Genomic DNA, 26231 nt, shown 5'->3' with positions numbered 1-26231 from the left:
AACAAAATATTGAATGCCTGGCTGCAGCAGAATGGCAAATTCCATGGTGAAATGTTGACTTCTGTGGAGCTTGGAAAAATGCCAGATTCCACTGTCACCCTGTGACGGTGCGGACTTACCACTGCTGGTGCCTCCTGTTGGTTGCTCCGAGAATTAGCTCAGTCCTAGCTGTGCAGAACCCTCAGCAGGTGGTGCCCCGCCCATTGCCTGCTCTGCTGGGCTATCTGGGACCCACATTGCTCCCTGGCTTTCAGTGTCCTCTTCTGGACACAGCTCTCTGGCTGTGCCCAACTTGGTTCTCTTCCCTTCTGGGGGTAATGGCAGTCCTTCGGCTTGCACCTGCCTCAGTGGCCAACCACAACCCAACATCTAGCCCCTCACCTAAGGGCATGTTGCAGTCTGTATCAGCCATGCTCCTCCGCAGCCAGGTGCGGTGTAAGAGGAAAGGGGGGGACCCAGGCCCACCCACTACTCTGGGTCCCAACCCAGGGACCCTCTAGTGGCAGCCTCTCTCTGCCCTCCTTCTCTCCCCTTGTACAACTATCTTCCCTGGGCCACTTCCCCTTTGGCCCCTTGCACCTTCTTGGGCCTTCTAGTCAGGGGCTGCAGCTTGGCAGGTCACAGGTGGGAGCCCTCTCTCTGCTCCCCTGAGCCGGCCCAGCACTGCTCTGTCCAAGGTCTTACCTCAGCAACCAGTCCTTCTCCCTTGCTAGTCAGAGAGAGACTGCCCTCTCCTTTGCTTGGCAGCCTTTATGTAGGGCCCAGCCTGGCCCAGATTGGCTGCCCCTTTCTTTGCCCTGATTGGCTCTCCACAGGCCTTTGCTGACTGGCTGCCAGTCTGCACAGCCTCTCTGGCCTGTTTCAGCCCTTTTTCTCATGGTGTGGGGCAGCCGCCTCGCTACATACCCCAGCTGGGACGATTAGGGGCAGTTCATGTGAGTTATTGTATTATGCAGTCTGCATACTTAAACAGCAGTCACTGTGGTGGTTTACATTTGGTTCATGTTTTGAAGGTTATCTCTGCAACCATAAGGGCTAAAGCCATAATTATTCTGAATTTGGAGCATGATTCTGCAGTACTGGGTGAATTCCAGAGCTGCAGAATTACAGAATAAACAGGGCTCCCTCTATGCCATTTTTGAACTTTTTATGGACCTTTAAGGTAGGATTAATCACACAGGAGCTCCCAACAGGTCTGAGATTTTGGGCAGCACAAGATGTGTTTCATGAATCTCACCTCACTGCACAGTGCACACCCATGAAAGAGCTAGCTGCCATCTAGTCCTTAGTGAATAGCAATTGAAACACTAATAGGAAAATTTTGGAAAGAAGTCTGTTAAAGGTTAATTCTAGGGTGATTCCACCACTAGAAAGAGCCTCCTGATATTATATCCCTTGTGTGAAAAAGACAAACTGTAATTCATGGAATGTGTAATCTAAACATATTATATCCAAGATTCAGTGCACCCAATTCTGATTGCAGTTACAATGGATGTACAGCACTGTATGTCCAGTGATGGTGCTACTCCAAATTGCCACTTGTGTAACTGGGATCAGGATCTGGCCCTGAATTTCTGTTATTACTGGGGATCACACAGGTGCTTAGATTGTGTATTTTAAATGCACTAAGTCAGAATCATGGCTGTGCCAGATTTCCATTGGGCACAGTAGAGTGGGTCAACAAGGATCTGGGTATAGCTCTCTGATTCTTTGATCAGTATCAGTGTAGCTTAGAGCATCCTGGGCCAGGTGCCAACAGTCCCCAAGAGAACAGATGCCAGCTGAAGATAGCAAGAACACAGCACACGCTAGCCACACCAACTCTCTTCCCCGACTAAACATCCTACTCTAGGAGTCAGTGGGATGAGTGACATGAGAGCCAGTGCACCAGGGGAGCAGAATGGGCTAATGAATTTGACTATGACAGCCCTGACTTCAGAAACTCATTTTCAGATCCTTCTATAGTGGTGACATATTTAGAGAAGAGAGAAATCCTATCTGAAGCTTACCAGCCTTGATAGTGTCTTAGTAAATGTTTTTCCCTTTATGGTCCTTAAATCCCTGCTTGATATGTTTGATGCACTGTGCTTCTAAATAGTAATTTATTCCCAGGAAGAAATGAGATATTGGCATTAACTATACTTATGTGTCACTTGCTTCAGTCATATACATTAACATTGTCAAAGAGACAACTGGAAAGTCAGACCCAGCTGGTGTTATCTTGCCAGTGTCACTCTGATCCGCTACTAAGAATTGATGGAATTTTATCACTTCTGTTTTTCTTGTTCAGTGCCAACTTAGCAGTAGTTGACAGCATGGAAAAGCTACCTGTGACTAAACAGCAGGAGATTCTTATTTTTGTCTGAAAGAGTTCAATTATTTTATGCATATATCAGTTATTAATGACTAACAAAGCTTGTATAAATATTCAGAACTATAAAAGACTATTTGCATAAAAAACATTATTTAAATATTTCCTTCTCAACCTAGATGTCACTCTGTGAAAATGGCTCTGTTAACAGCAATATCATATTCATGGTTTTTTAAAACTTTGGCTCATTATTGCTGTTGCTCAGTCCTGGAGTACACTAGGGTACCAGTAGCATGCATGTGCACCCCAACTCAGAGGAAACTGTAGGTGCTTCAAGGCATTGTAGGTGCTGGTAGCCCTGGTGAGTCCCAGTAACCATTCAGACACATGGCTAAGGGAAAGCTTATTTTTTGTGGAAGTGGCAGGAAAGGGAAAGATTGCAGATACCCTAGGAATGGAGGCTTAACAGTTACAGTGCAAAGTGTGCAATAATGGTAAATGTTTCAGGCCCTAGGGGGCAGGCCAATTGAGAATTGGGGCTCTCCAGGCCTACTAGTGCCTGAGGTTTCCTCACCAGTCCAGTCACTGTTCAGAGCAAATAGGACTTTTCAGGTTTCCAAGCCAGGCTCAGTTAGTGTCTATCATTGGGGCCCCTCTGCAATTGCTCCCTGCCAACCACTGCTGCTCCCCCATAAATCCCACACAAGCCTGCATCCAGGTCTTGTCTGGCAGTCACAGCCTCTTGCACAGGTGGCTCTCCATATTGTTCCTGTTTTCAACTTCTCTCCAGCTTCCTGTTTCTGTGTGGCTACTGCTTCAGCTGACCTCAGCCCCTGGCTTCCCTGCAGCCACTGCTTGCAGCCACTGCTTCCAACCACAGCCCAGCCACTTCCTGGTTCAGGGCTTTCCCCTTACCTGGCCAGAAGAATGGGAAGTGCAGTGGGTGAGGAGGAGTTATAGTCCCCTGCCTTGCAGAGCCATACCTGTGTTTAAAATTAAGCATATGCTTAAGCACTTTCCTGAATCAGGGCCTGTTTGCTTTTTCTCCTTAAATATATCTATTAACAGTATCTGTGTTGTTATAGATTATTTGTAACTGAAATAGCATAAAATTCTAAGTGGAAAAGAAGCATTTAACCATTAAGCATTACATGATAATGACTCATTAATTTCAGGTTGTGTTCTAAAAGGAATAAGATCATATTTTTTCTTTGTTGTAGCCCTCAAGTTTGGATGATAGACGAGGCAGTCGGCCAAGGTCTATGGTTAGATCATTCACAATGCCTTCATCTTCAAGACCGTTATCTGTTGCATCAGTATCATCTGTCTCATCGGACAGTACTCCTTCCAGACCTGGCTCTGATGGGTAAGTAAGGTATAACAATTAAGAGCTTGTAATTGTGGAGAAAGATTCAGCATGCAAATCCTTACTGGGTTCTGAGAAGCCGTCAGCACCTAAAAATCTCTTTAATTACAAATGTATAGTGTAGTGCATGTGTTATCTTAATTCTTTGTTTTATAAAGTTACCAATATGAGCAACTAAAACTCAAGTACATTTCTTTTGAGCAAATTGTTTCTATACTGAAAGCATTTTTGGGTGTGCATGTGGGGAGACATGGGTCTTATTAGAAATTAGGCATTTTAGAAAATTCTTTCAGCAGTGATACTTACATCTCTACCACTGAGAAGAAAGCTTTGTTTTTTAACAAATACTATCATTTCTTAAAAGAACCTTGTTTTTCTCAATGCTGATTTCGAGATACACTGTTTGATTTTTATTAGGGCTGTTGATTGGTCGAAGTTAACTCACAGAATTAACTCAAAAAAATTAAATCATGTTTAATTGCAGTTTAAATTGCACTGTTAAACTATAGAATACCAATTAAAATTTAGTAAACATTTTGGATGTTTTTCTACATTTTCAAATGTATTGATTTCAAGTACATCAATGTGTTCAGTTACAACACAGAATACAAAGTGTACGCTGCTCACTTTATATTAGTTTTATTACAAATATTTGCACTATACATATGATAAAAGAAATAGCATTTTTCAATTCACCTCATACAAGTATTATAGTGCAATCTCTTTATCATGAAAGCACAACTTAAAAATGTAGATATTTTTTGTTACATAACTACCCTCAAAAATGAAACAATGTTAAACTTTAGAGCCTACAAGAGTCCACTGAGTCCTACTTCTTGTGCAGCCAATTGCTAAGAGAAACAAGTTTGTTTACATTTATGGGAGATAATGCTGCCTGCTTCTTACTTACAATGTCACCTGAAAACGAGAACAGAAATTCACATGGCACTTTTGTAGCTGGCATTGCAAGATATTTATGTGCCAGATGTGCTAAACATTCATATGCCCCTTCATGCTTTGTCCACCAGGTGTAGATTGGAGTAAGGCAGGGTTTAGCTGCCAAAAAGTGAAGCTTTGCAGTAGGATTGCTCTTCATTGGCAGAAAATGACTTAAAAGAAAACTATATATCCATATAAAGCTAGTGGGGAAACTGGCTGTGTGCTGCCATCGTAAAAGTGTCATTCTCTTTGTTTCTCACGCCTCACGTTACTTTTTCCATTTCTGCATATTTGGCTCTTATCTCTCCCCCTTCAAGCCTTTTACTTTTTTGCCTCTCTTTCAGCTTTTTCCATTTTGTACCTCTACTCCAGCTCTGCCATTGTACGTACCATTTGGCAGGCACTATGTTTGAGGTGGAGGTGGGGTATGCATGTTGCAGACAGTTTGTCTGGGATTACAGTTTTCCTTTGTTCTCCTCCTCCAGTCTGTTTCCTTTTTAATCCTGCTTCATAGAGGTTGTCCAATTCGGAAGAAAGCTCTATAATGCAAGTCATCTTCCTTGTGTGAGCTTTTTACACATGGAACTATTACAAAGAATTACGGTTACAATTTTCTTTTATAGTTATGTAGGTTGGCCTGCCCCTTCCCATGAAGTCAACTCTATGGGTGAATTCAGTTGAGGCTGAACAGAAAAGTGAAACCAACAAGGCTCATTTTGCAGCTCAGCACAGCTCAGCTGACACAGTGAACTAAGCAGCAAGGCAATTGTAATAAATATCACGATAACCTGCTGGATACACTTCATCACCAGAAAAAAGAACTTAGTTTTGAAACTCACAGTAGGTCCTGATCCAAGGCTCACTGAAATTAATGGGAGTTTTTCAATTTTTTTTAATGGACATTAACTCAGGCTCATAGTGCCTTGGAAGGTTGAATATAGCTATAGCTGAATATGCACAAAGACCTTTGTCTCACTTTTGTCAGGCTGTACATCTGTCATCTTCTGGGTTGCAATTCAGACCCATGAGAAGTTGTATCACCACTTTGTCCTGAGTGCCTTAAATGCTCAGTGCTGTAGCTCCCTGTCTGGACATTCCCAATAAGCATACAAAAATGCGCTGAGTGTCTGTGTGCTGTGCAACCCTGGTTCAGCAGTCTGACCCCAGTAGCCTGCCTACAACACAACAGCCCCATCCTCATCTTGACCATCCTTGGTTACTAATTGTAGGGTGACCCCAACAGGCCCCCAGTCCCTAATTTTCCCAAAACCATCTATCCTGAACTGTCCAGCCCTCTCCTGGAATAGTGAGACTTAATAATATCTGTTGCTCCTTTAAAGAGACAAAAGCACAGCAACTTGTTGCCTTAACTGAACTTAACATTCAGTTCAATACAAACACAACACTGGGTTGGTTTAGATTAAAAGTAAGACAAGTTTATTAATAAAGAGAGGTTCTAAGAGAGTTCAAGTACAAGGGATAAAGACAAAATCATTACGAGCAAATAAAAGGAAAATATGCTGCCTAGTGGCTAAGACTTAACTAAATAAGCTACAGCCTTGGTACAAGATAGATTTCTTACCAATCTTTCTTTTTTCCATAATGGATTTTTAGTTAAGACCTTGGGCTTGTGCATTTTAGGAACATAATTCTAGCACATAACTTTTTGTACACACCCTGTACATACGTCATGCAAGACTATTAATGATCAGTGAGTTGTTAGTTTTCCAGTGATATCCTACATGATGCCTTTTAGATACAGCAGCAAAGAGTCCCGTGGGGCCCACCTCTTGTCCTGATCTCCAATTTTGCAGCCAAAATAAAGGTGATAGGCTTTCTTAACCATAGTGGTTATACTGCGCTTTTGTGATGCAAAAGTCACTTCACCACAAACATAGCAGAAGTTATCTGCACTGTTCACACAAGTACGAGGCATCTCTGCTCACTTTGGCTAAACAGAAATGTGTCCCTTTGCAAAATCAAACACTGACAAATAAGAGAGCACCGCACTGTATGATTTCTAGAGCTGATATAGGGCAATTTGTTCAGCAGAGTGATGTAAGCTTCGTTATGATTGCATCATCCATGACGTCTAGGAATAACACGATGCAATTCATATCATGTATGATGCAATACCACTTCAGATTGCATCATTCATTGTTTTGCCTAAAAAGCAAGTACTGTCCAAACCCAGTCATAGATTTATTCATAGATCCAGTCAAAGATGTATTTTAGTCATTTCTGGTTTAAATTGAGATCCCTTCCCTTTATAACTCACTTATCCTCCGCCATTCCCAAGTCAAGGGTCGTATATACTGACCCAATAGCATATCTTGAAAACTAGAGCCAATCAACAATTTTAAGCATCATTTTCGTTCTCAGTGACCCAGAATTAGTAAAGCTGGACTACATTTATTTCAGAAGCATTTTGGCTGTAGAGCAGTGTAATGAGCCTTACTTGGTTAACAAAAGATCTCTGGACTAAAATTATACTGTTGTTGGGAACTTGGAAAATTAAAATTTGTTGTTTGACAGTAATATTTCATTGGTCTAAATAAACCAAATTTTCCTTCAGGTTTGTGCTTGAACCTCTTCTGCCAAAAAAGATGCATTCTAGGTCTCAAGATAAGTTGGACAAGGATGACCTAGATAAAGATAAGAAGGAGAAGAAGAAGGAAAAAAGGAACAGCAAACACCAAGAGATATTTGATAAAGAGTTGAAATCTACAGATATTTCTCTGCAACAATCTGAAGCAGTGATCCTTTCAGAAACGGTAATGTTAACCAACAGTTTTATTTAATTGTGGGCAATAACTCGGACATTTTTTACAATGCAGAAGGGTCATTTTGACAGTTCATTTTGGTTTTAGACTTAAAATAACTCTGAGAAAAAATGTATACTCTTTAAAACATTCATTAGTGTACCAAAAGTAGATATTTTACTAAACAAAAAGAACAGAATAATGGTATTTCTTATAGACCTGCTGTAAGATTTTTATATATGGCCTTTTGAAAAATACAATAGTTGATAAAATTAAAGAACATTCAGTTGCTCCATTCATAGCAGGGATTCTTCTAGTTGCTGGTCATGTGAGATTCTGATGGTTCTCCAATGTGGTTTCAGTTATTTTCTGCAAGATATTGTTGGTGGATGTATTCTGCACCAAAAAATTAAAAATTCCATGCACCATATTTTAAATTCTGCATATTTAATTTGTCAAAATAACACTATGTATAATCACCTCAGTTTCTATTATTTCGTTAATTTATTTCAAAACACCTTTCAGCAACTCTGTAACAATGCAGAGCCACACAAAAAATTCCCCCAGGAGTAGAGTTAAAAGAAACCCCTACCACAATCCAGTTCCTTTTTCTCTGCCCCTCCCCCCTCCAGAGCCCAGCCAGGAGCCAGACACCCACACTTCTTTCCTCCAGAGCCCAACCGCGGGGCACCCCCCTCAGCCCACACACTCACATACCCTACCCTCTCAGAGCCCAGGAATCCAGATGGAGAAACAGCCTGATGCTGGGTTCCAGGCTTGTGTGGAGTTTCCTGCGCACTGCCTCCTTTTCTTCAGTGCATGCCTGGAGCTGTAGCTGCTTGGAGCCCTCCAGCTCCGTTCCCCTCTCATCAGCAGTGTCTTCTATTTGTGAGCTGGGCTCTGCCAGGTCCAGCAGCTCCTAGTGGCAACCAGCAGCTCTACAGCCCATTCCTGTGGGGGAGGAGAGGGGAAAGGAAGTTCTGCGCAGAACATTAATTTCTGCACAAATTCTGCATTGCACAGTGACACAGAATTCCCCCAGGAGTAATTCTTGGAAAGCAATTTTTAACAGAAACATACATACATTTTCATCAGTTCACTGGTGGCTGTATGTAAAGATAATTATTATAGTGTATCTCTTCTTTGAAACCCACCCTTCTTTGCAAATATTCCAGTTTACCAGGACCACCCCACTGGTATATGTAAATACTGAAGTTTTATTTTTTAAATTGAAAATTAATCCATTTTTTGCTAGAGTAGTAACCATAGCCTTGGAAGCTCAGGAGGGACATCTATTTTGATGCTGTTGGTTTAAAACTTTGACCTCAAGAAATACATGTAATGGTCTCTTCTCTGTGTTAGTGTCATGACTACTAGAGCAAAATTCCCTGTTAGCAGGATCCCTTTGTGGTAGCTGGAGTTTTGTTGTGTACACCCTGAACAGACCTCAGCAAAAACTTAAATCAGAATCCTTGTTCTCTCCATGGATTTGGCACAAAGAGTATTGAAATTAGAGTTTTTCCATTGTCTTCAGTTGGTTTTGAGTCAAGCCCTAGGTTTGTTAAAAGGGAGACTGTCTCTCTACCAGATCTAGCAAGAAGAGTTTTCTTAGCCTCTTCTCAACCGGAAGACACATTTTGTATAAATTTCCAATGTGCCTCATGTGTTTGGCACAGTGCAGTCAACTGTGTGAATATTAGGGTCTTTTAGTAGGCATATTTTCACTGAATCTAAGCATTGCATTCGACATATCTCTGATAGATCACTATTGCACTGACATGTCTTAGGTGTTGTGATCAGTAACCCATCTTGGCTGTTGCCATTGATTTCCATTTGGAATCCTTAGAGTGGATTTTTTTCATTTTTAAACTAGTACATACCAAAGGTCCTTATCATATAGTCATGGAGATGCTCAGTGGTGAACATTGTATAAATACTTAGATAAATAATATTTGTTAGTATAACTTAATTTTACTTGCTGTTTTCTGGGTGACAACAACATGGGTTAAGTGACTGCTGCAAATTTTGGAATATCTTTTTTTCATTCTTTATGCATGATATCAGAGTTCAGTTCACAACTGCTGACACTATCAAACATTGATGGCCTAGTCTCAGGTCTTAGGATGGAGCATGTGTCAACGCACAGCTGACATATTTTGTAGGTAGAATTCACTAGCATTCACAATCTGCAGGTGTGTACATTGAGTAAACTCAGAGGCCCACACCTTGATAGCTCAGAGGGTGTATATGTTCACATCTACACATGAGGAGCTGTGCTGGCAGCTGCAGAGGAAAAGTCTGCTCCCCTGGTGACTGCACAGCTGCTCTGCATTGGCTACAGCAATGGGAGGCACCATGCATCCCACCGAGAAGAGATAAGGAAAGGTTGAATGGAGCAAAGGTAAGTCTCAATGAGATGTGGAAACAGATGTTTCAGTGATGGGCACCTTGGAAATGCCTACAGAGGATATATAGGAAGTTGGATTAGCGCACACAGGTCAATGATAGACACAGGAATGGATTTAAATAGCAGTCTGCTCATTTATTAAGTTAACAATGAAGGAAATGAATTTTTTATGTCTTCCTTCCATGGCCTCTCATCCCAAGAGCACTGCCGAATATTGGAGAGGACAGATCCAGGTTGGTTATACTTGCACTGGTCTAGATATCGCAGTCCTCATTCTCAGAGCTTCTGGTCCTTTTCATAGATCAAGATTCAGTCAATGGAAATCTTTAAATCAAGAATGACTATTTATTTTTCTAAAAGATAAACTTTAGTTCAAACATAAATTAATTCAGGGAAGTCCTGTGGCCAGCCTGCGCTATACGAGAGGTCGGCCTAGACCAGTGATTCTCAAACTTTTGTACTGGTGACCCCTTTCGCATAGCAAGCCTCTGAGTGCAACCCTCTTTATAAGTTAAAAACACTTTTTTATATATTTAACACCATTATAAATGTTGGATGCAAAGCGGGGTTTGGGGTGGAGGCTGACAGCTTACAACCCCCCATGTAATAACTTCATGACCCCCTGAGGCATCCCGACCCTCAGTTTGAGAACCCCTGGACTAGACAATCACAATGGTTCCTTCTGGCCTTCTAGTCTACAAATCTCTTCCCCAAGTCGAGAACTGTAGTCCTAGCAGATAATCTCACCTGGCAGCATGGATGCTGTGCTTCTAAGGCACGTCCTGTGCTTGTCTACAGAGATTGAGGCAGTCCTGTTGGAGTCCAGAATGCCTTTCAATAGGAGGTGATATGCTGTCAAATGGAACTTGAAAAAGTTTCTGCTGGAGACAGGCACCTTGACCTTGTTTCTTGTCTAATTCCAGTTATGTTGGACTTTCTTTTGACTCTGAAATCACAGCTATCCCTAGCAACTACTGACTTTTACTTATTTGCTTTTCTATCTACCATGTCCCTGAGAAAAGGATCAGAATGTTTGGATTTTAGAAGGTCTAAGAAACAGATGCCCTCTACCTGAAAGCCTATTTGACCTTGGAACTTGAATTTAACCCAACTTCTGGGAGGGAGCTTTGAACTCATAAAAAGTATTCACTCTCTCAGAATGTTTCAGTCTTAGCTGTCATCACCTCTGCCAGGAAGGTTTAAGACATACAGTGCTTTAAGGCCAACCCAACTTTTATCCTTTTCCACAAAGAAAAGGTGGTACTTAGATTCACTCCAAATTTCTCATTCTCAGAGTGATTGTGTATGCCCTCTAAGGGCTTCTCTACACTTTAAAATCTACAGCAGCACAGCTGCACCAAGGGGGCTAGGTCAGCTTAACTATGCCAGTGAGGAGTGTGGATTTTTCACACCCTTGAGCTACATAGTTAAGTCAACTTAATTTTCTAGTGTAGATCAGGCCTACGTGCCCGCTACTGTTGAAAAATATTTTGAGGCTAGGCACGCAACTCCTGCTGTGTCTGTGGAGGCAGCATGTGCAGAAAACAGAATTACTCCTGGCAAGTAACCTCCATTTTCCCCTTTATATAGTATATTGCTTGCATTTTTCTTTTCTTAGCTTCAGGCCACTACTCCATGTTCTACCATCTACTGAGAGTAAACATTTCCCTTTTTTTATTATAATTGGTATATGGAAGGTATTTTTAACAATGGATGGGGCCGAAACATTAGAACTCAAAATTAAAGATGGCAAAGGGAATAAACTGCAAAAAGGAGTTGGCTGTTTTTCTGTCTGATTAGGAGCATCTCATTGAAGAGATTGTGGCAGAGAATTGAGAGAGGATTATGGGGTGGGCAGACCAGCTGTATTGGGACATTTCAATTACGCAAACACACACAAGCACACAACATCAAGTAAAGAGTTTATGGACCCAATACAGAGCTCCTTTCTTACACAATAGGTAAGAGAGAAACTGAGAATGGGAGCAATTATTGAGAGAGAAGAAAGGTTAGAAAGGGAAAGAGATGAGAAGAATAAAAAACGCTAGGTCAATATGGGAAGAGGGAAAGAAAACTTTATATATGATGAAGTCTTGCATGAGAACACAGGCATTTAAACTTTTAATTAGGGTGCAAATTTGAGACAAGTGGCCTAGGTCTTGGCTCACCTTTGCAGAGAAATAGCCAGAAGTCTCTCAAAGTGAGCACAGCCTGAGCAAAATAGTACTCTTCACTTTGCCACACAGTGGTGCAGATACATGTTGGTATTGCCATTTAGGACTCTTGACAACTAAATTATTCATATTAAGATCCTTCCAAGCAGAATTTTCTGTCTTCAGATAGCAGATCTCCATTTAGCTAATTGAATCAACCTATCCATCTTCTAAAAGGGTGGGCTTAACTTTGCCGTATTTGCTTTCCTTACACTGGTGAAAGGGAAATCAGTTTTCATTTAAAATGACATTAGCCTGCTCTGTCTTAAAAGAAAAGGTCAGTTATTTTGCAAAGACTTATGGTTTCTCCTTTGCCAAATTATATTTTCCATATATATTTAGCAATACAGGAAAACATACTGTAGAAGGAGCTGAGCCAATGTATACACTGAATGATATTTGCAAATAGCCAAATATAGCCATCACTGTCATTTATCTGCCTTAATCATTCTTTCTGAATCCTGAGCTGTCCTCCACACTGAAACAACTGGACTGCACCTCTGTACTCAGAAATATTTCAGGCAGTTCAGACTTGTCCAGATGGCTCCAGCACTTGTCCCACACCACTCCTGTCTTTATACCAGTTCCTCTGTCTCCAGGGGTACAAGCAGAGCTGCAACCACACCTTTTAAGGCTGATTTGGGGACATCAGCCTTCTTCCCACTCTCTCCTAAGGGCAAACTCATTATCTCTATCACTTGTCAGGATGAGCAGGTCAAATGGAGAAAGTTGAAGACCAAGAGGGGCTCTCTAAGTATGTTAGGTACTTACCTGGCTCTCATTATTGTAGTATCTGAGTACCTCACATCTTAAATATATTTATCCTCACAACATTCCCGCCAGGTACTATTTCCTGCCATTTTACAGAGAGGGTACTGAGGCACAGAATGACTAGCCCACAGTGGAAGCTTGTAGTAGAACAGGAATTTGAATACTGGCCTCCTTACTCCCAGGCTATCAACCTATCCATCTTCTAAAAGGGTGGGCTTAACTTTGCCGTATTTGCTTTCCTTACACTGGTGAAAGGGAAATCAGTTTTCATTTAAAATGACATTAGCCTGCTCTGTCTTAAAAGAAAAGGTCAGTTATTTTGCAAGGACTTATGGTTTCTCCTTTGCCAAATTATATTTTCCATATATATTTAGCAATACAGGAAAACATACTGTAGAAGGAGCTGAGCCAATGTATACACTGAATGATATTTGCAAATAGCCAAATATAGCCATCACTGTCTGGCTAGCCAGTCCTAGCCACTGGACTACCCTTTGTCTGTAGAAGTATATCCTTTCAGGAGCCACAGAAAGGGAGCTCTACCAAGATTGCTCCCAGCCTATGGACCCTCACAATGTCAGAGAAAAGGTCCCAGAGTTTGGGACTTCTGATTGCTCCACATCAACTGAGTCTCTTCCAGAGACACTTCTACAGGGTTGGAAGGGAGAAGTTTCAAGGTTCCATCCCTGGTTCTGAAGTTGTAATTTGGCAGGGACATTTTCTCTTATAACCTATTCTTCCCAAGAGGAAGAACTGAGCTGTTTTAAGGATGTTGTCCTCCACTTCCTTTCCAGCTGTAGTTTGGAAGAGTTAAAGGGGTGAATAGGACAAAAGTGATCAAGATTCCCATTTCCTTTCATGAATTTCATCACCTCTCAAAGAAGGGGAGCTTGGCTTTGGATCATGAAAAACTTGAACAAGAGAAGCAGGAGAGATTCTCCCTCTCTGACATGTTTGAAATCATGGGGAAGAAGGTGGTAGCCACCATCAAGGTCCAGTCAGAGAAAGAGGATAAGTAGGCCGTATGGCAAAAATAGGCCACTGTTATAGTGAAATAAGAGTGTCAACAACACTGTCCCACTGTTTTAACTAAATCAGTTTAAATCATGATTTTAGTTAAACATGTGTGACTTTCTTACATAGATAGACATGGGCTTAGAGCTCAAATGAATAACATTACTGACATATGAGATTGTTTGCTCTATTCTCAAACCCTTAGATAGGCTAAAAAGACCAAGATAAAATTTGAGACAATAGTTCAGATAAGGGAGATTATTGGCAAGAAGTCTCTAAACCATAATTTGAGGACATCAGTAACTCAGCCACAGGTTATGGGTCTATTACAGGCATGGATGAATAAGGTTCTGTGGCCTGCAATTATGGCAGGAGGTCAGACTAGATCAAGGGTTCTCAAACTTCATTGCATCGCGGCCCTCTTTTGACAACAAAAATTACTACATGAACCCAGGATGGGGGGCCAAAGCCTGAGCCTGCCTGAGCCCTGCCAAAGCCTGAGCCCCACCACCTCGGGTGGGGGCGCCAAAGCCCAAGGGCTCTAGCCTGTAACCTGTGCCCCACCACCCGGGGCTGAAGCCCTTCGGCTTTGGCTTCAACCCTAAGTAGTGGAGCACAGATTTCAGCTTCCACCCCAGCAAGTCTAATGCCACCCCTGGCAACCTCATTAAAATGGGGTCACGACCTACTTTGGGGTCCCAACCTGCAGTTTGAGAACCACTGGACTAGATGATCACGATGGCCCCTTCTGACCTTAAAGTCTATGAGTCTAAGAACAAGATAGTCCTTTGCAGCTGAGGCTTGACCTGACAGGAGTAGTTAACACCTGGAAGGAGGCCTCATTCCTTGAAAGAAAGAATTAGGGAGATCCTACTATGGTGGCACCCACCTCTCATGAGCACACGCTGGTTGAATGCATGTGCCTGCAGTCTCTCAATTTGTGGTGACCCTTATTGGTGGGTTTCTCAGATAGGTTTTCAGTGACTCAGCTTCTGGCCAAGTTTAACACACTGTCTGTATGTGAAACAGAACAAACCTCTTCTGGGGTATAGAGTCTTTAGCATGTCCCAGCCCTGCTATGGGGCTGTACCCCCAGGGCTTCCTCCCTGGAGACAGTGTCTTCCTGCAGCCTAACCTGGGCTCAGTCCTTACTCAGGCCTGGTCTACACTACGCGTTTAAACTGATTTTAGCAGCATTAAACCAATTTAACGCTGTACCCGTCCACACTACAAGGCCCTTTATATCGATATAAAGGGCTCTTTAAATTGGTTTCTGTACGCCTCCCCGACAAGAGGAGTAGTGCTAAAATCAGTATTACCATATCGGATTAGGGTTAGTGTGGCCGCAAATCGACGGTATTGGCCTCCGGGCAGTATCCCACAGTGCACCACTGTGACCACTCTGGACAGCAATCTCAACTCGGATGCAGTGGCCAGGTAAACAGGAAAAGCCCCGCGAACTTTTAATTTTCATTTCCTGTTTGCCCAGCGTGGAGCTCTGATCAGCAAAGGTGGCAGTGCAGTCCCAAATCCAAAAAGAGCTCCAGCATGGACCGTACGGGAGATACTAGATCTGATCGCTGTATGGGGAAACAAATCTGTTCTATCAGAGCTCCGTTACAGAAGACAAAATGCCAAAGCATTTGAAAAAAAAGTCTACAGGCTACACAGTGCTGCGTGACAAGCGTAACGGGAAGCCAGAGACTCAAATGGACGCTCATGGAGGGAGGGAGGGGGTGCTTAGGACTCCAGCTATCCCACAGTCCACAGCAGTCTCCGAAAAGTATTTGCATTCTTGGCTGAGCTCCCAATGCCTGTAGGTTCAAACACATTGTCCAGCGTGGTTCAGGGTATCGCTCGTCAATTTACTCCCTCCCCCCACCATGTGAAAGAAAAGGGAAAGAAATCGTTTCTTGACTTTTTTCAATGTCACCCTTTGTCTACTGAATGCTGGTGGTAGACGTGATGCTGCAGCAGTGAAGAGCAGTATCTGCTCTTTTCCCCTCCCCGGTGGCAGACGGTACAATATGACTGCTATCCGTCGTCACCATCAGCCCGTGCTTGATAACTGCTGAATACCCCTGGCTGGCCTCAGGGGCGCCTGGGTAAAAATAGGAATGATTCCTGGTCATTCCCAGTAGATGGGACAGAACGATTGGTAACCATCCTCATCATAGCAACTGGGGGCTGAGCTCCATCAGCCCCCTCCCTTTCCTGTGTAAAGAAAAGATTCTGTACCGCCTGGACTATCATAGCAGCGGCATGCTGGGCTCCTCTCCTCCACACCGCTTAATGTCCTGCCTGGACTGTCATAGCACCGGGAGACTGTCTCCCCCTCATTTTATCTCACTAACAAGTCACTGTTTGTTATTCCTGCATTCTTTATAACTTCATGACACAAATGCGGGGGACACTGCCACAGTAGCCCAGGAAGGTTGGGGGAGGAGGGAAGCAATGGGTGGGGTTGTTGCAGGGGCACCCCCCGTGAATGACATGTAGCTCATCATTTCTGCGGGATCTGACACGGAGCAGCTGTGCTCTCTGATACACTGGTTCTCTAGTACACTTGCCCCATATTCTAGGCAGGACTGACTCTATTTTTAGAAACCATAAAGGAGGGATTGACTCGGGGAGTCATTCCCAGTTTTGCTTTTGCACCCCCAGCCGATCTCAGCCAGGGGCACCCATGATAGCAGCAGACAGCACAGAAGGACAGATAACCATCATCTCATTGCCAAATTACACTGGCAGCAGACGGTACAGAACGACTGGTAACCATCTCTGCTATCATGCAAAAGCAAATGAATGCTGCTGTGTAGCGCTGGAGTATCGCCTCTGTCCGCGGCATCCAGTATACATATGGTGACTGTAAAAAAAAAAAAAAAAAAAAAGCTGAACGGGCTCCATGGTTGCCGTGCTATGGCGTCTGCCAGGGCAATCCAGGGAAAAAGGGCGCGAAATGATTGTCTGCCGTTGCTTTCCCGGAGGAAGGAATGACTGACGACATTTACCCAGAACCACCCGCGACAATGATTTTTGCCCCATCAGCCACTGGGCTCTCAACCCAGAATTCTAAGGGGCAGGGGAGACTGCAGGAACTATGGAATAGCTACGGAATAGCTACCCACAGTGCAACGGTCCGGAAATCGACGCTAGTCTCGGACCATGGACGCACACCGCCGAATTAATGTGCTTAGTGTGGCGGCGTGCACTCGACTTTATACAATCTGTTTTATAAAACCGGTTTATGTAAAATTGGAATTATCCCGTAGTGTAGACGTACCCTCAGACCCAGCAAGCAGCCAGGAGTTCTCTCTTGCTCCCCTAGACCCTGCCAACACTGAGCTGTCCATGGTCCTGCTGCTCTTTCAGCCAGCCAGCCAGCCAGCCAGCCAGGAACACAGTTGTCTCTCCTCCGCTCCAGGCAGTAACTGATGACTCCAGCCCTGCAGCTCTTTTTATGTGAGCCTGCTGGGCCCTGATTGGCTGCTCTCTGCAGCCTCTCTTATTGGCTACTTCCCCGCAACCACTTGAGGCTGCTTGAAGGACTTCTGCTTCTCTCTGGGACGGGGTGTGGAAGGACCCTGAGACCTCCAGCAGGGAGCCCCTGGGCCTAGTCCACCCCATCACAGAGGTAAATAGGTCATGAGGTTGAAAAAGACAGAATGTCTGAGCAAGCTAAGAGGGAGAGCTCCCAGGGAACCATTTACTTTGAAGAAGAATAACAATGGACAAGATAAGTTAGGAACGTAGAGATCAGCTAAGGAATAGGTCAAATGTGGACAATGCATAGACAGAGCATGCTGTATAAGTAGGGCCCTACGAAATTCATAGTCCATTTCGGTCAATTTCACAGTCATAGGATTTTAAAAATCATAAATGTCATTATTTCAGCTATTTAAATCTGAAATATCGGTGTTGTCATTGTAGGGGTCCTGATCCAAAAAGGAGTTGGGGAGGTTGCTATACTGCTGTCCTTACTTCTATGCTGCTGCTGGCAGTGGTGCTGCCTTCAGAGTTGGGCAGCTGGAGAATAGCAGCTGCTGGCTGGGAGCCCAACTCTGAAGGCAGAGCCACTGCCAGCAGCAGCAGCGCGGAAGTAAGTGTGGCATGGTATGGTATTGCCACCCTTACTTCTGCGCTGCTGCTGGCAGGGTGCTGCCTTCAGAGCTGGGCACCCACCCAACAGCTGCCATTCTCTGGCCACCCAGCTCTGAAGGCAGTGCAGAAGTAAGGGTGGCAATACTGCAATCAGGGGCGGCTCTATGTTTTTTGCTGCCCCAAGCACGGAAGTCAGGCGGCCTTTGGCAGCTTTTCTGCGGGAGGTTCACTGGTCACGCAGATTCAGCGGAAGTTTTGCGGGTGATCTGCCAGTCCTGCACCTTTGTCGTGCCCACCGCACCTCCGCAGAAATGCCACTGAAGGCTCCCTCACAACGACCAGCACGCCGCCCTCCCCCCACACCCAGCTTGCTGCCCCAGGCACGCGCTTGCTGCATTGGTGCCTGGAACCATCCCTGACTGCAATCCCCCTAAAATAACCTTGTGAACCCCCCCACAACTCCTTTTTGGGCCAGGACCCCCAACTTGAGAAATACTGGTGTCCCCCATGAAATCTGTATAGTTTTTCTGGATAAGCTGAGTGGAAAAGGTCTTGAGGGAATCCCTACATCCTGGAAGACACAGGTTTTAAGGAGAGATGTGTAGGTTATGGAACCGAAGGAAGTATGCCAATGTATCAGTCTGGGGCTACTGTGTATATCTAAACACCCTGGATGCATTCAATTTTGAGTGATTTTGAGGGTTTTGGGGAAAGAGGACTAATTTAACATCTGAGACAGTGGATGGATGGAAGAAACATTTTCAAAGAAAAAATTATTTGCATGAAACTGAGCTTAACTATGTTTCATGATGGCACCTAGGCTGTCTTAGTGCATTTGTTGCTAGCATCAAGGATTTCAGGCTATTTTTTTTTACTGTAACTTCATTTTAAAAGTATGCATTAAATAAAACAATACATGTGTGACTGCTGGAGTGAGGAAAAGGCAATATGTTTAACAACCAATTCTGCATCCCTGACTTTTGATTTTTAAGTGTTCTTCAGTTTATAACCCATTTTTTACTATGATGGAAGTTGTTGAATATCAGAGTATAGTCACAAAAGGCCAGGAATAACTCCAAACACTGAACAAAAGATTAAAAATTGCCAGACTATATGCTCTAGTTCATAAAAACCTGTGCAGGAAAGGGGGAAACCCATGATTTTCCTCAGTACAGTACTCATTAAATCTAAAACATGTATCTTATCATTGCAATGTTACATTCTAGATCTAGGGAAATGTCTTACTTATCACAAAATCAACAACTCAATAAGAAGTGCTTTTTTTTACAGTGTAACGTGCTGTGCTGTAATAATGTGTGTGTCTGCTCAGGCTATGTGACACGTCATGATGAAACCATCACATTTTTATGTTTTTGTCCTAATGCAGATCAGTCCACTGAGACCACAGAGACCAAAGAGCCAAGTTATCAATGTCATTGCAAGTGAAAGACGTTTTTCTGTCTCTCCGTCATCTCCAGCTTCTCAGTCAACACCACCTCCAATCACTCCAAGGACCAAACTTCCTTTCAATTTACAGTCCAGTAAGTTTTCTTTTCAATGAAACGTTGTTTTCCTAAAATATTTTTTGCAGAATGAATTACAGTTCAGCCCCCTTACTCTGAAATGTTTCAGAATCAACTGAATCACTTAGGTCTGATCAACAAGAGGATAATCCAGTGCGTACGTTCACATCATGAGGTATAAGTGCATTTTTGGGAGTTAGCAGAGATATGGTTGGTTAAGCTATATTATTAGAGATGATGATGTCTGTGACCTGATCACTTGATTATGTTTACATTTCTTACACCTTTTAATATCAGAATTAATTTAAAATAATGTGAATATTGTTAACTGACTCTCTCTCTCATGACTGTATTTGTCACGTCTCTTTAGAGATTTGGTGTAAAGAGTTCAGTGACTGGAGTTTTGGTTACTTTCATTTAATACCATCCTCTCTACCTCTCTATACATAGGAAAAATACCGCTTTTTTTGTTAACACACACAGGCAGGCCTTAATTCTGCAAAGCATTTCAGGTGATTTATAAGTGCTACCATCAAATATTTCATCAACATCTGTTCCCAAAGATTCTCGCCAGCATGCTCCGAGTTCTCTCTCTGAGTTTTACTGCTACTGACCATAAGATGTAGGTTGCAGATAAATCCTATAGTAAGGAATTTACTCCTTAGGCCTGTGCTATGGTACACCTGTTGTGTTTGTCAAGTGACAAAAACTATTTTTGATTTTTTACTAAAACAAGAAAAATTGCTTAAAGAAATAAGTTTTCTGCTCCTTTTCACAAGGTCGTTGTTTTATAAGTGCCTAAAGATTCATGCTGTGCTGGCTTCTGGAGAGTACAGAGGTTGAAGGAAGTCTCCAGCTACTGTAGTTAGTACCTGAAATGGACTTTCCTTTTGTGTGTAGACATAGAATAGCTTGTCTTTTCCCTGCATCTCTCAGTGAATTCTTCTGTAAACTTTCATACATTGGCTTCAGTCTTCAAGAACTCTTGTTATATAACTGGAGGGAGTATAACTCCCATTTTGTGTACAAATTTAGCTTCCACAAATTGCCTTGCAAAGTGTCCTGTTGTTGACACTTGGCTAAAATCTCACTGGGCACTAAACTAGTAAAGAAACGTTTAGAAAATAATCATTTTTTATGCAAGTGACTAACTTCTATTCCAGAGAGCAAGAATTACAGATCTGGGAAGTTCACGTTTGCTTTATTTATTTCCTTTGATATTTCAAAGTGCTTTGTTTTTAAATAAGCAAAACTTATTGCAAAGAATGTTGACACACAGCAAATTTATAAACCATAATCCAAGACTTCTGTATTCCACAAAGCTGTATCAACAGAATTCACTGTATGTAGCAAAAGTGTGTTATAGAATCTTGGGGAGAGGGAGGCTTGTTTGTTTGGGTTTTTAATTGTTTCTAGACATCCTGGTTGGAAAGATAACCTCAAAAAGGTGAACCAAGTGTAAATCAAATGTTGCCTTCCTGAGTTTCCAGCCTGAAACAATAATTCTGACAGGTATAAATTTTTGAAATCCAAAAATGACAATCTAACATATTGAAAACTGAAAATTTGGAAACATAACATACTCTGAATTACATTTCACAGTGGCTACTGTGCTAATTATATATTCATTTTCATATTTAATGCAAACCTCCATTTTAAAAATGTATCTGAAGCTATCACATAGTTTTGAGAATGTTTCTACCAGATTGCCGCAGGCTGTAGGACCTTGCTCCATTATTTAGGTCCAGCTTGCTACAGAGTACACAGAACCTTGACCTTAATCATTCAAAGAATTATAGCTCTAACATTTTTAAATAATTCCTGGATAATAATTCTTGTGAAGCAAGCTGGCTAAAAAGAGTTAATCTTATATTGAGCTATGAGAATAGTGCTTGCTTCTTGACTATCTAGGAGAATGAAAACTACAAATTGATAATCTGCTCCACAGACTCAAAGAAGGTAGAGATGAAAAAGACTGAAGTCATCTAGCTGATCCCTGCCAGCTGAGAATCGTCCTAATGGCATATAGTAAATAAAGTTAAGGGATACACAGACAACATTGGATGATTGTCATCTCTGATAAAGTACCCTGCACAGTTGTAGCAAAAAGAAAATATTAGACTTATTTACACTTAAATGTTCAGAAATCAAGATGAATTCAAGCTTTTGGGTTCCAAGAGGAGCTTAGTAGGGGGTACATTGTCTTCAGGATATCACCAATAGACATACAACATAATAGCAGTGAAATTATGTGGTTTTGTTTAAATAACTTTTTGCTGCAGTAAGATGACTTTTGGACTGCCCATTCAGGCCATGTACTTATTTTATATATGTTAATTGTCTGCTAAGTGAAGTGCTGGACTTGGTCCATGGCTAAATTTGAACTTTGATATTAAATGAAAAATAGAGTGTGTTACAAATACTGTATGTATCAAAGTCCTTCACTTTGGGACGTATCCTGCTGCTTCTCTGTAAGTGTGCAGTGCTATCTGGCAATGGAACAGGTGGGTCCTGGCTTTGGGGAGGCTAGGTAAGAGGTGCATACCCCCTACGCAGTGGTACAGGGGGACAGAGTTATTTGGAAGAGGAGCATGGATGTGGCTGGAATAAAATCTACTCTTATGCAGTTCTAGCCAGGGCTGGGGGCCACTAGGAATTGTCAAGGCTAGTCCATTTATTAAAATGAAGTAGTCTCCACAGGGCATCTTTTCTGCTGCTCCTTTGTTTGAGGAAATGATTTCTTTTCTACCTCTTCCATGGATCTCCCCAGTGGCTATCTGAGATTCACAGGCTGAGCCTGGACAAGTAGATTTGGCTCTAAAGAAACAGAGAGCCCGGTTTTCTCATACTCTTAGCAAATACACTAAAATGCTTTACCAGAAATTCCTGTATAATTTCCTTTGACCAGAAATTAAAATCAAATGAATTAAGAGTTTGAAATACAATTACAGCTACTAAAAATAATGTAAACATCAAAGGCATCTATTTTTGAGGGCTACATGTGTGCTCTGTTTACTCAAAAGTTTCATTTTCTAATCAAAGTAAATTTGGTATTTAATAGAAAATTTGATCATTTTCCTCACCTTTAAGAATTAGCTCTTCTATGACAGCACTGAAATTATAAACCAGGCTATTTTTATGTTAATCTAAGTAAAAATATGTGTGTGCTTCATTAAGGAAAGTGTTTCTTAGAACTAAAATATTCATACAATTTAAGTTTATCTCCCTAACTCAGGGATTACAGTTGTGTACATTTACATTTTATAAGTAAAATTCTGCTCTCAGTTACAATGGTTGAGTTCTGTTATAGCCACTGGAATTTCACCATTCTAATTGACATCAACATTTTGACCTTTTATCTTCTTGATAGTTTTTAGTGGTTTATCCACAATAGCATACAATGATTTAATATTTAATACATACTATACTATCATTTAATATACCTAGGGGAAGTCTTCAGTACACTTATATTTCTCTATTAAAAAGGCTTAAATCTCCCACTTTAAGATGTTTATTTAGACATAATAAAATACTCTTTAACTCTCTGGAATGATACGATTAAATGTGAAGGCGTTTAAATGTTCCTCTCAAAAACTACAGTTAGGGTAAAGCCTATAGGTTAACCTAGGGTTAAACATGTGCATGTAGCTAGTCTAAATATGGAAGAACATCAACTAAAGAAAAAACAGACACTTGTCAAAACTGCATACACACACAAATCTTACTTCTGCCAGGGTTCTCCAAATGTTCCATTAAATCACTGTGGAAGTATCATTTTATTTAACATATTACTATTGTATTGTATTAAATTTTGTTGTTAAGAAGACACATGCCATATGAATGTTATGAAACTTGATTTTTACCATGAAGAGACAGTCTTTCCCGTCAGCAGCTTAAATTTCTAAATAGACACATAAAACGTGGGCTATCTGAGAAGCCTGTTTGAAGCTTTTTTTTAAAAATTTTTTTTTGTAATGCTATATTCTGATGATGTGTTTAAGAATAAGTGGGGTTTGAGGGGTCTGTAAGAAGAGGTGGTGGGGTGCCTGCTACTTTTGGATCTGGGAGGGAGTTCCAAGTGTAGGGAACAGAATGAAAGGAAGGATGAGAATGAGAGAAAAGGAGACAATGAGAGAAGTGAGGCAGGATTCATTGAGGAGGAAGTAGACAGAAATGAGAACAGTGAAGCAGGAAGCCATAGAACTGCTCAGGTCCTTGAAGGAAATGACAAGTTTTGAGTTGAAGAGGCCACTGGAAGAATTTGAAAGTGATGGATGAGGGATGTTCTTTTAGACGATGTAGTCTGAATGGACTAAATAGAGATGAAATGACAAAGAGATTTCAGTGATAAATCAATACAACTGTCTTGAAGCTAAAGTTGTACTAGTGAAGAAAATAGAAAAGTAGGAAAACCAGAAAAAACACACACTATAAGATATTGCCAAATACTCTGCATTAAAAAAGAATCAGTGTTAACAAATCCTCCATCTACTCAAAAAAAATCCACCTTTAAGTGACAATAATTTTCCCCAATTTATAAACAAAATGATGTATTATAAGAAGGGCCTTATCAGTGCTCATTCCTCTGGCAGAGCTCTCGCTTAAACCAGTGGAAGATTTGCCTGTTGAAGAATGGCTGACTATGTTCCTGTGTGTGAAATTTACCCCTGTGAGGAGGACCAGCACAAGACCTATACACCACTTAGGCCTTCAAAACAAGACTTAATTAGAAATTAAGTGGTTCATAGGCCTAGTTCTGATCTTCTTCACTGGGCTAAATTTCACCCTGTTAATGATTGTTCCCCACCTTCTATGAGTAAATTAAAAAAAAATCGGTTGTACATTCTCTTGGTTTATAATGTTAGTTATTTAAACAACTAATATATAATTTTGCCAGAAACTGGGAATGGGAGGCAGAGAATGGATCACTTGATAATTACCTGTTCTGTTCATTCCCTTTGAGGCAGCTGGCATTCGCCACTGTCGGGAAACAGGAAACTGGGCTAGATGGACGTTTGGTCTGACCCAGGATGGCCATTCTTATGGTGCTCTGGATTTTGAAAATTTTCAGTAGAGATTTGTGGTTAATTATGGATTTCTTTAGTGCATTTAATTTTTAAAAGTCTAAATTTCTAAAAGTAGAAAAGTAAATAAAGCTCTGCTCTGTTATATTCTGTGTATACCTTGGATGTACAATGCATATACACAGGGGTTACAGCTGAGACAATTTTATTTGTTTTAAATGTTCTGTGAATATCAGCAAGTGAAATCTGAGACAAGTGACAATGTTGTACAATTTCCTTTTTTATTAAACAGGGAGAGACCTTGTCAGTGTTGATACAGACTGTACACTTAAAAGTTGACCTACCCTGACCTAGTGATCCTTACTTTCATGTTTCCAGCAGTTTTTTTTAATTTAAAAGCTATTGTTCCATGAGCAGCAAATTATTATATAGTCTATGAAATGAAGAGTGGGTAAATGGATGCATGGGCACTATCTCTATCAGTATTAATGCCTGAAGGAACATTCTGCATCTTAAGATTGATTTGAATGATCCAGAGACTTAAATGTTAATTTTACAGATCTGGAGCTGAATGGTATCTCTAGTTTGGAAATGGCAGACATTCCTCCTCCTCTGCCTCTCAAAGGTAACATGGCAGACTATGGAAATCTCATGGAAAATCAAGAATTGATTAGCCCTACAACACCCCCCGCTGCACATCAAAGGGTAAGTCTTAGAGGTACAAATGATTTTCTGCTAGTTTATTTACATTATACTGGCCAAGAACATGAAGTTTTATGTAATGCTGATAGCAGACATGTACGCATCCAAATGATTTCTACTGCTACAGAACAGTGTCTTAATCAGGGCATGAAGGAACGTGGTAGCTCATTCTGAATGACTTGTAAGTAAAGTTAGATTCATTCTGGTGGAGAAAACTAAATATAAAGCAAAACACTGTTAAATATGTTAGCAAGGGAGCTTAAAGTGACAGGATGTAGTTACAGCAGCAAATTAGTTTTTATACTCGTATACAATTCTATTTCAGGAGAGGAAATAAAGTATGTTTCTGACAGCTTTACATTTTTTAGTTCTATGTCATTTTCTATATAGGCAAGCACAGTTACTGCTGAAAGGAGCAGATCCCTGAAACATTTTTAATCATGAACATATTTTTCAGATTCAGGCAGGGGCAGATACTTTTTCAGCTTTCTTATTTCCTGAAAGCCACTAGAATATATTGCAGTTATTAAAAATAATTTGATTTTCAAAAAATCTTCAGCACTTTTGGAGAAGGCTATCATTTGGGCTTGAAATGTTGTACCTTTTTAGAAAAGAGAGATACAGTCATATGCAGGAATGTTCCCCTGTGCAAATTCCTAGTAAGAATGATAATTTTTCAGTTTGCTTATCAGAGATATGCACAGATTTGTCTGAATTAACAAAATTACTCTGAAATGTATCCTTCAAATAATTTGTTTTAAAAAAAGTTAATGGAAACTTGATCAAGTCTGGAAGAAAAGTTAGGTGGAAATTTCCCCATTTTTAAAGGTGAAGAATATGGTTTACAGAGACACTACAGGCCAGATTTTTCAGACGGACTGAGCAACTGGAGTTGTACATACTCTCCACTTCTGAAAATCAGGCCCTGAGTGACTTGCCAAAGGTCATGCATGAAGTCTGTGGTAATTCTGGAAATAGAACCCAGATTTTCTGATTCCTTGTCTTGTGCCTCAACTGCAAAGCTTATTTAATATGATCATCAGTTCTGTGGACAAGTGCTAGTGAATTTATTCAAGTACAAACAGGAAAGAAACATGC

General features: G+C 41.4%; 1 protein-coding gene across 3 annotated transcripts in view; it reads left to right on the top strand.

Moving 5' to 3' along the window:
• The window catches only part of DOCK1 (dedicator of cytokinesis 1), a 620463-nt gene that overhangs the window by 576697 nt on the left and 17535 nt on the right, over positions 1-26231 (top strand). For all 3 annotated transcript variants that reach the window (XM_050959274.1, XM_050959273.1, XM_050959275.1), the window contains 4 exons: positions 3532-3677; positions 7192-7390; positions 19272-19425; positions 24991-25136. In XM_050959274.1, coding sequence (XP_050815231.1) covers positions 3532-3677; positions 7192-7390; positions 19272-19425; positions 24991-25136 — 645 coding nt within the window. The remainder of the gene's footprint in view (positions 1-3531; positions 3678-7191; positions 7391-19271; positions 19426-24990; positions 25137-26231) is intronic.

Source organism: Gopherus flavomarginatus, chromosome 6 (genome assembly GCF_025201925.1).
Source record: "Gopherus flavomarginatus isolate rGopFla2 chromosome 6, rGopFla2.mat.asm, whole genome shotgun sequence".
Taxonomy (NCBI): Eukaryota; Metazoa; Chordata; order Testudines; family Testudinidae; genus Gopherus; species Gopherus flavomarginatus.
This window is presented reverse-complemented; position numbering and strand designations above follow the sequence as displayed.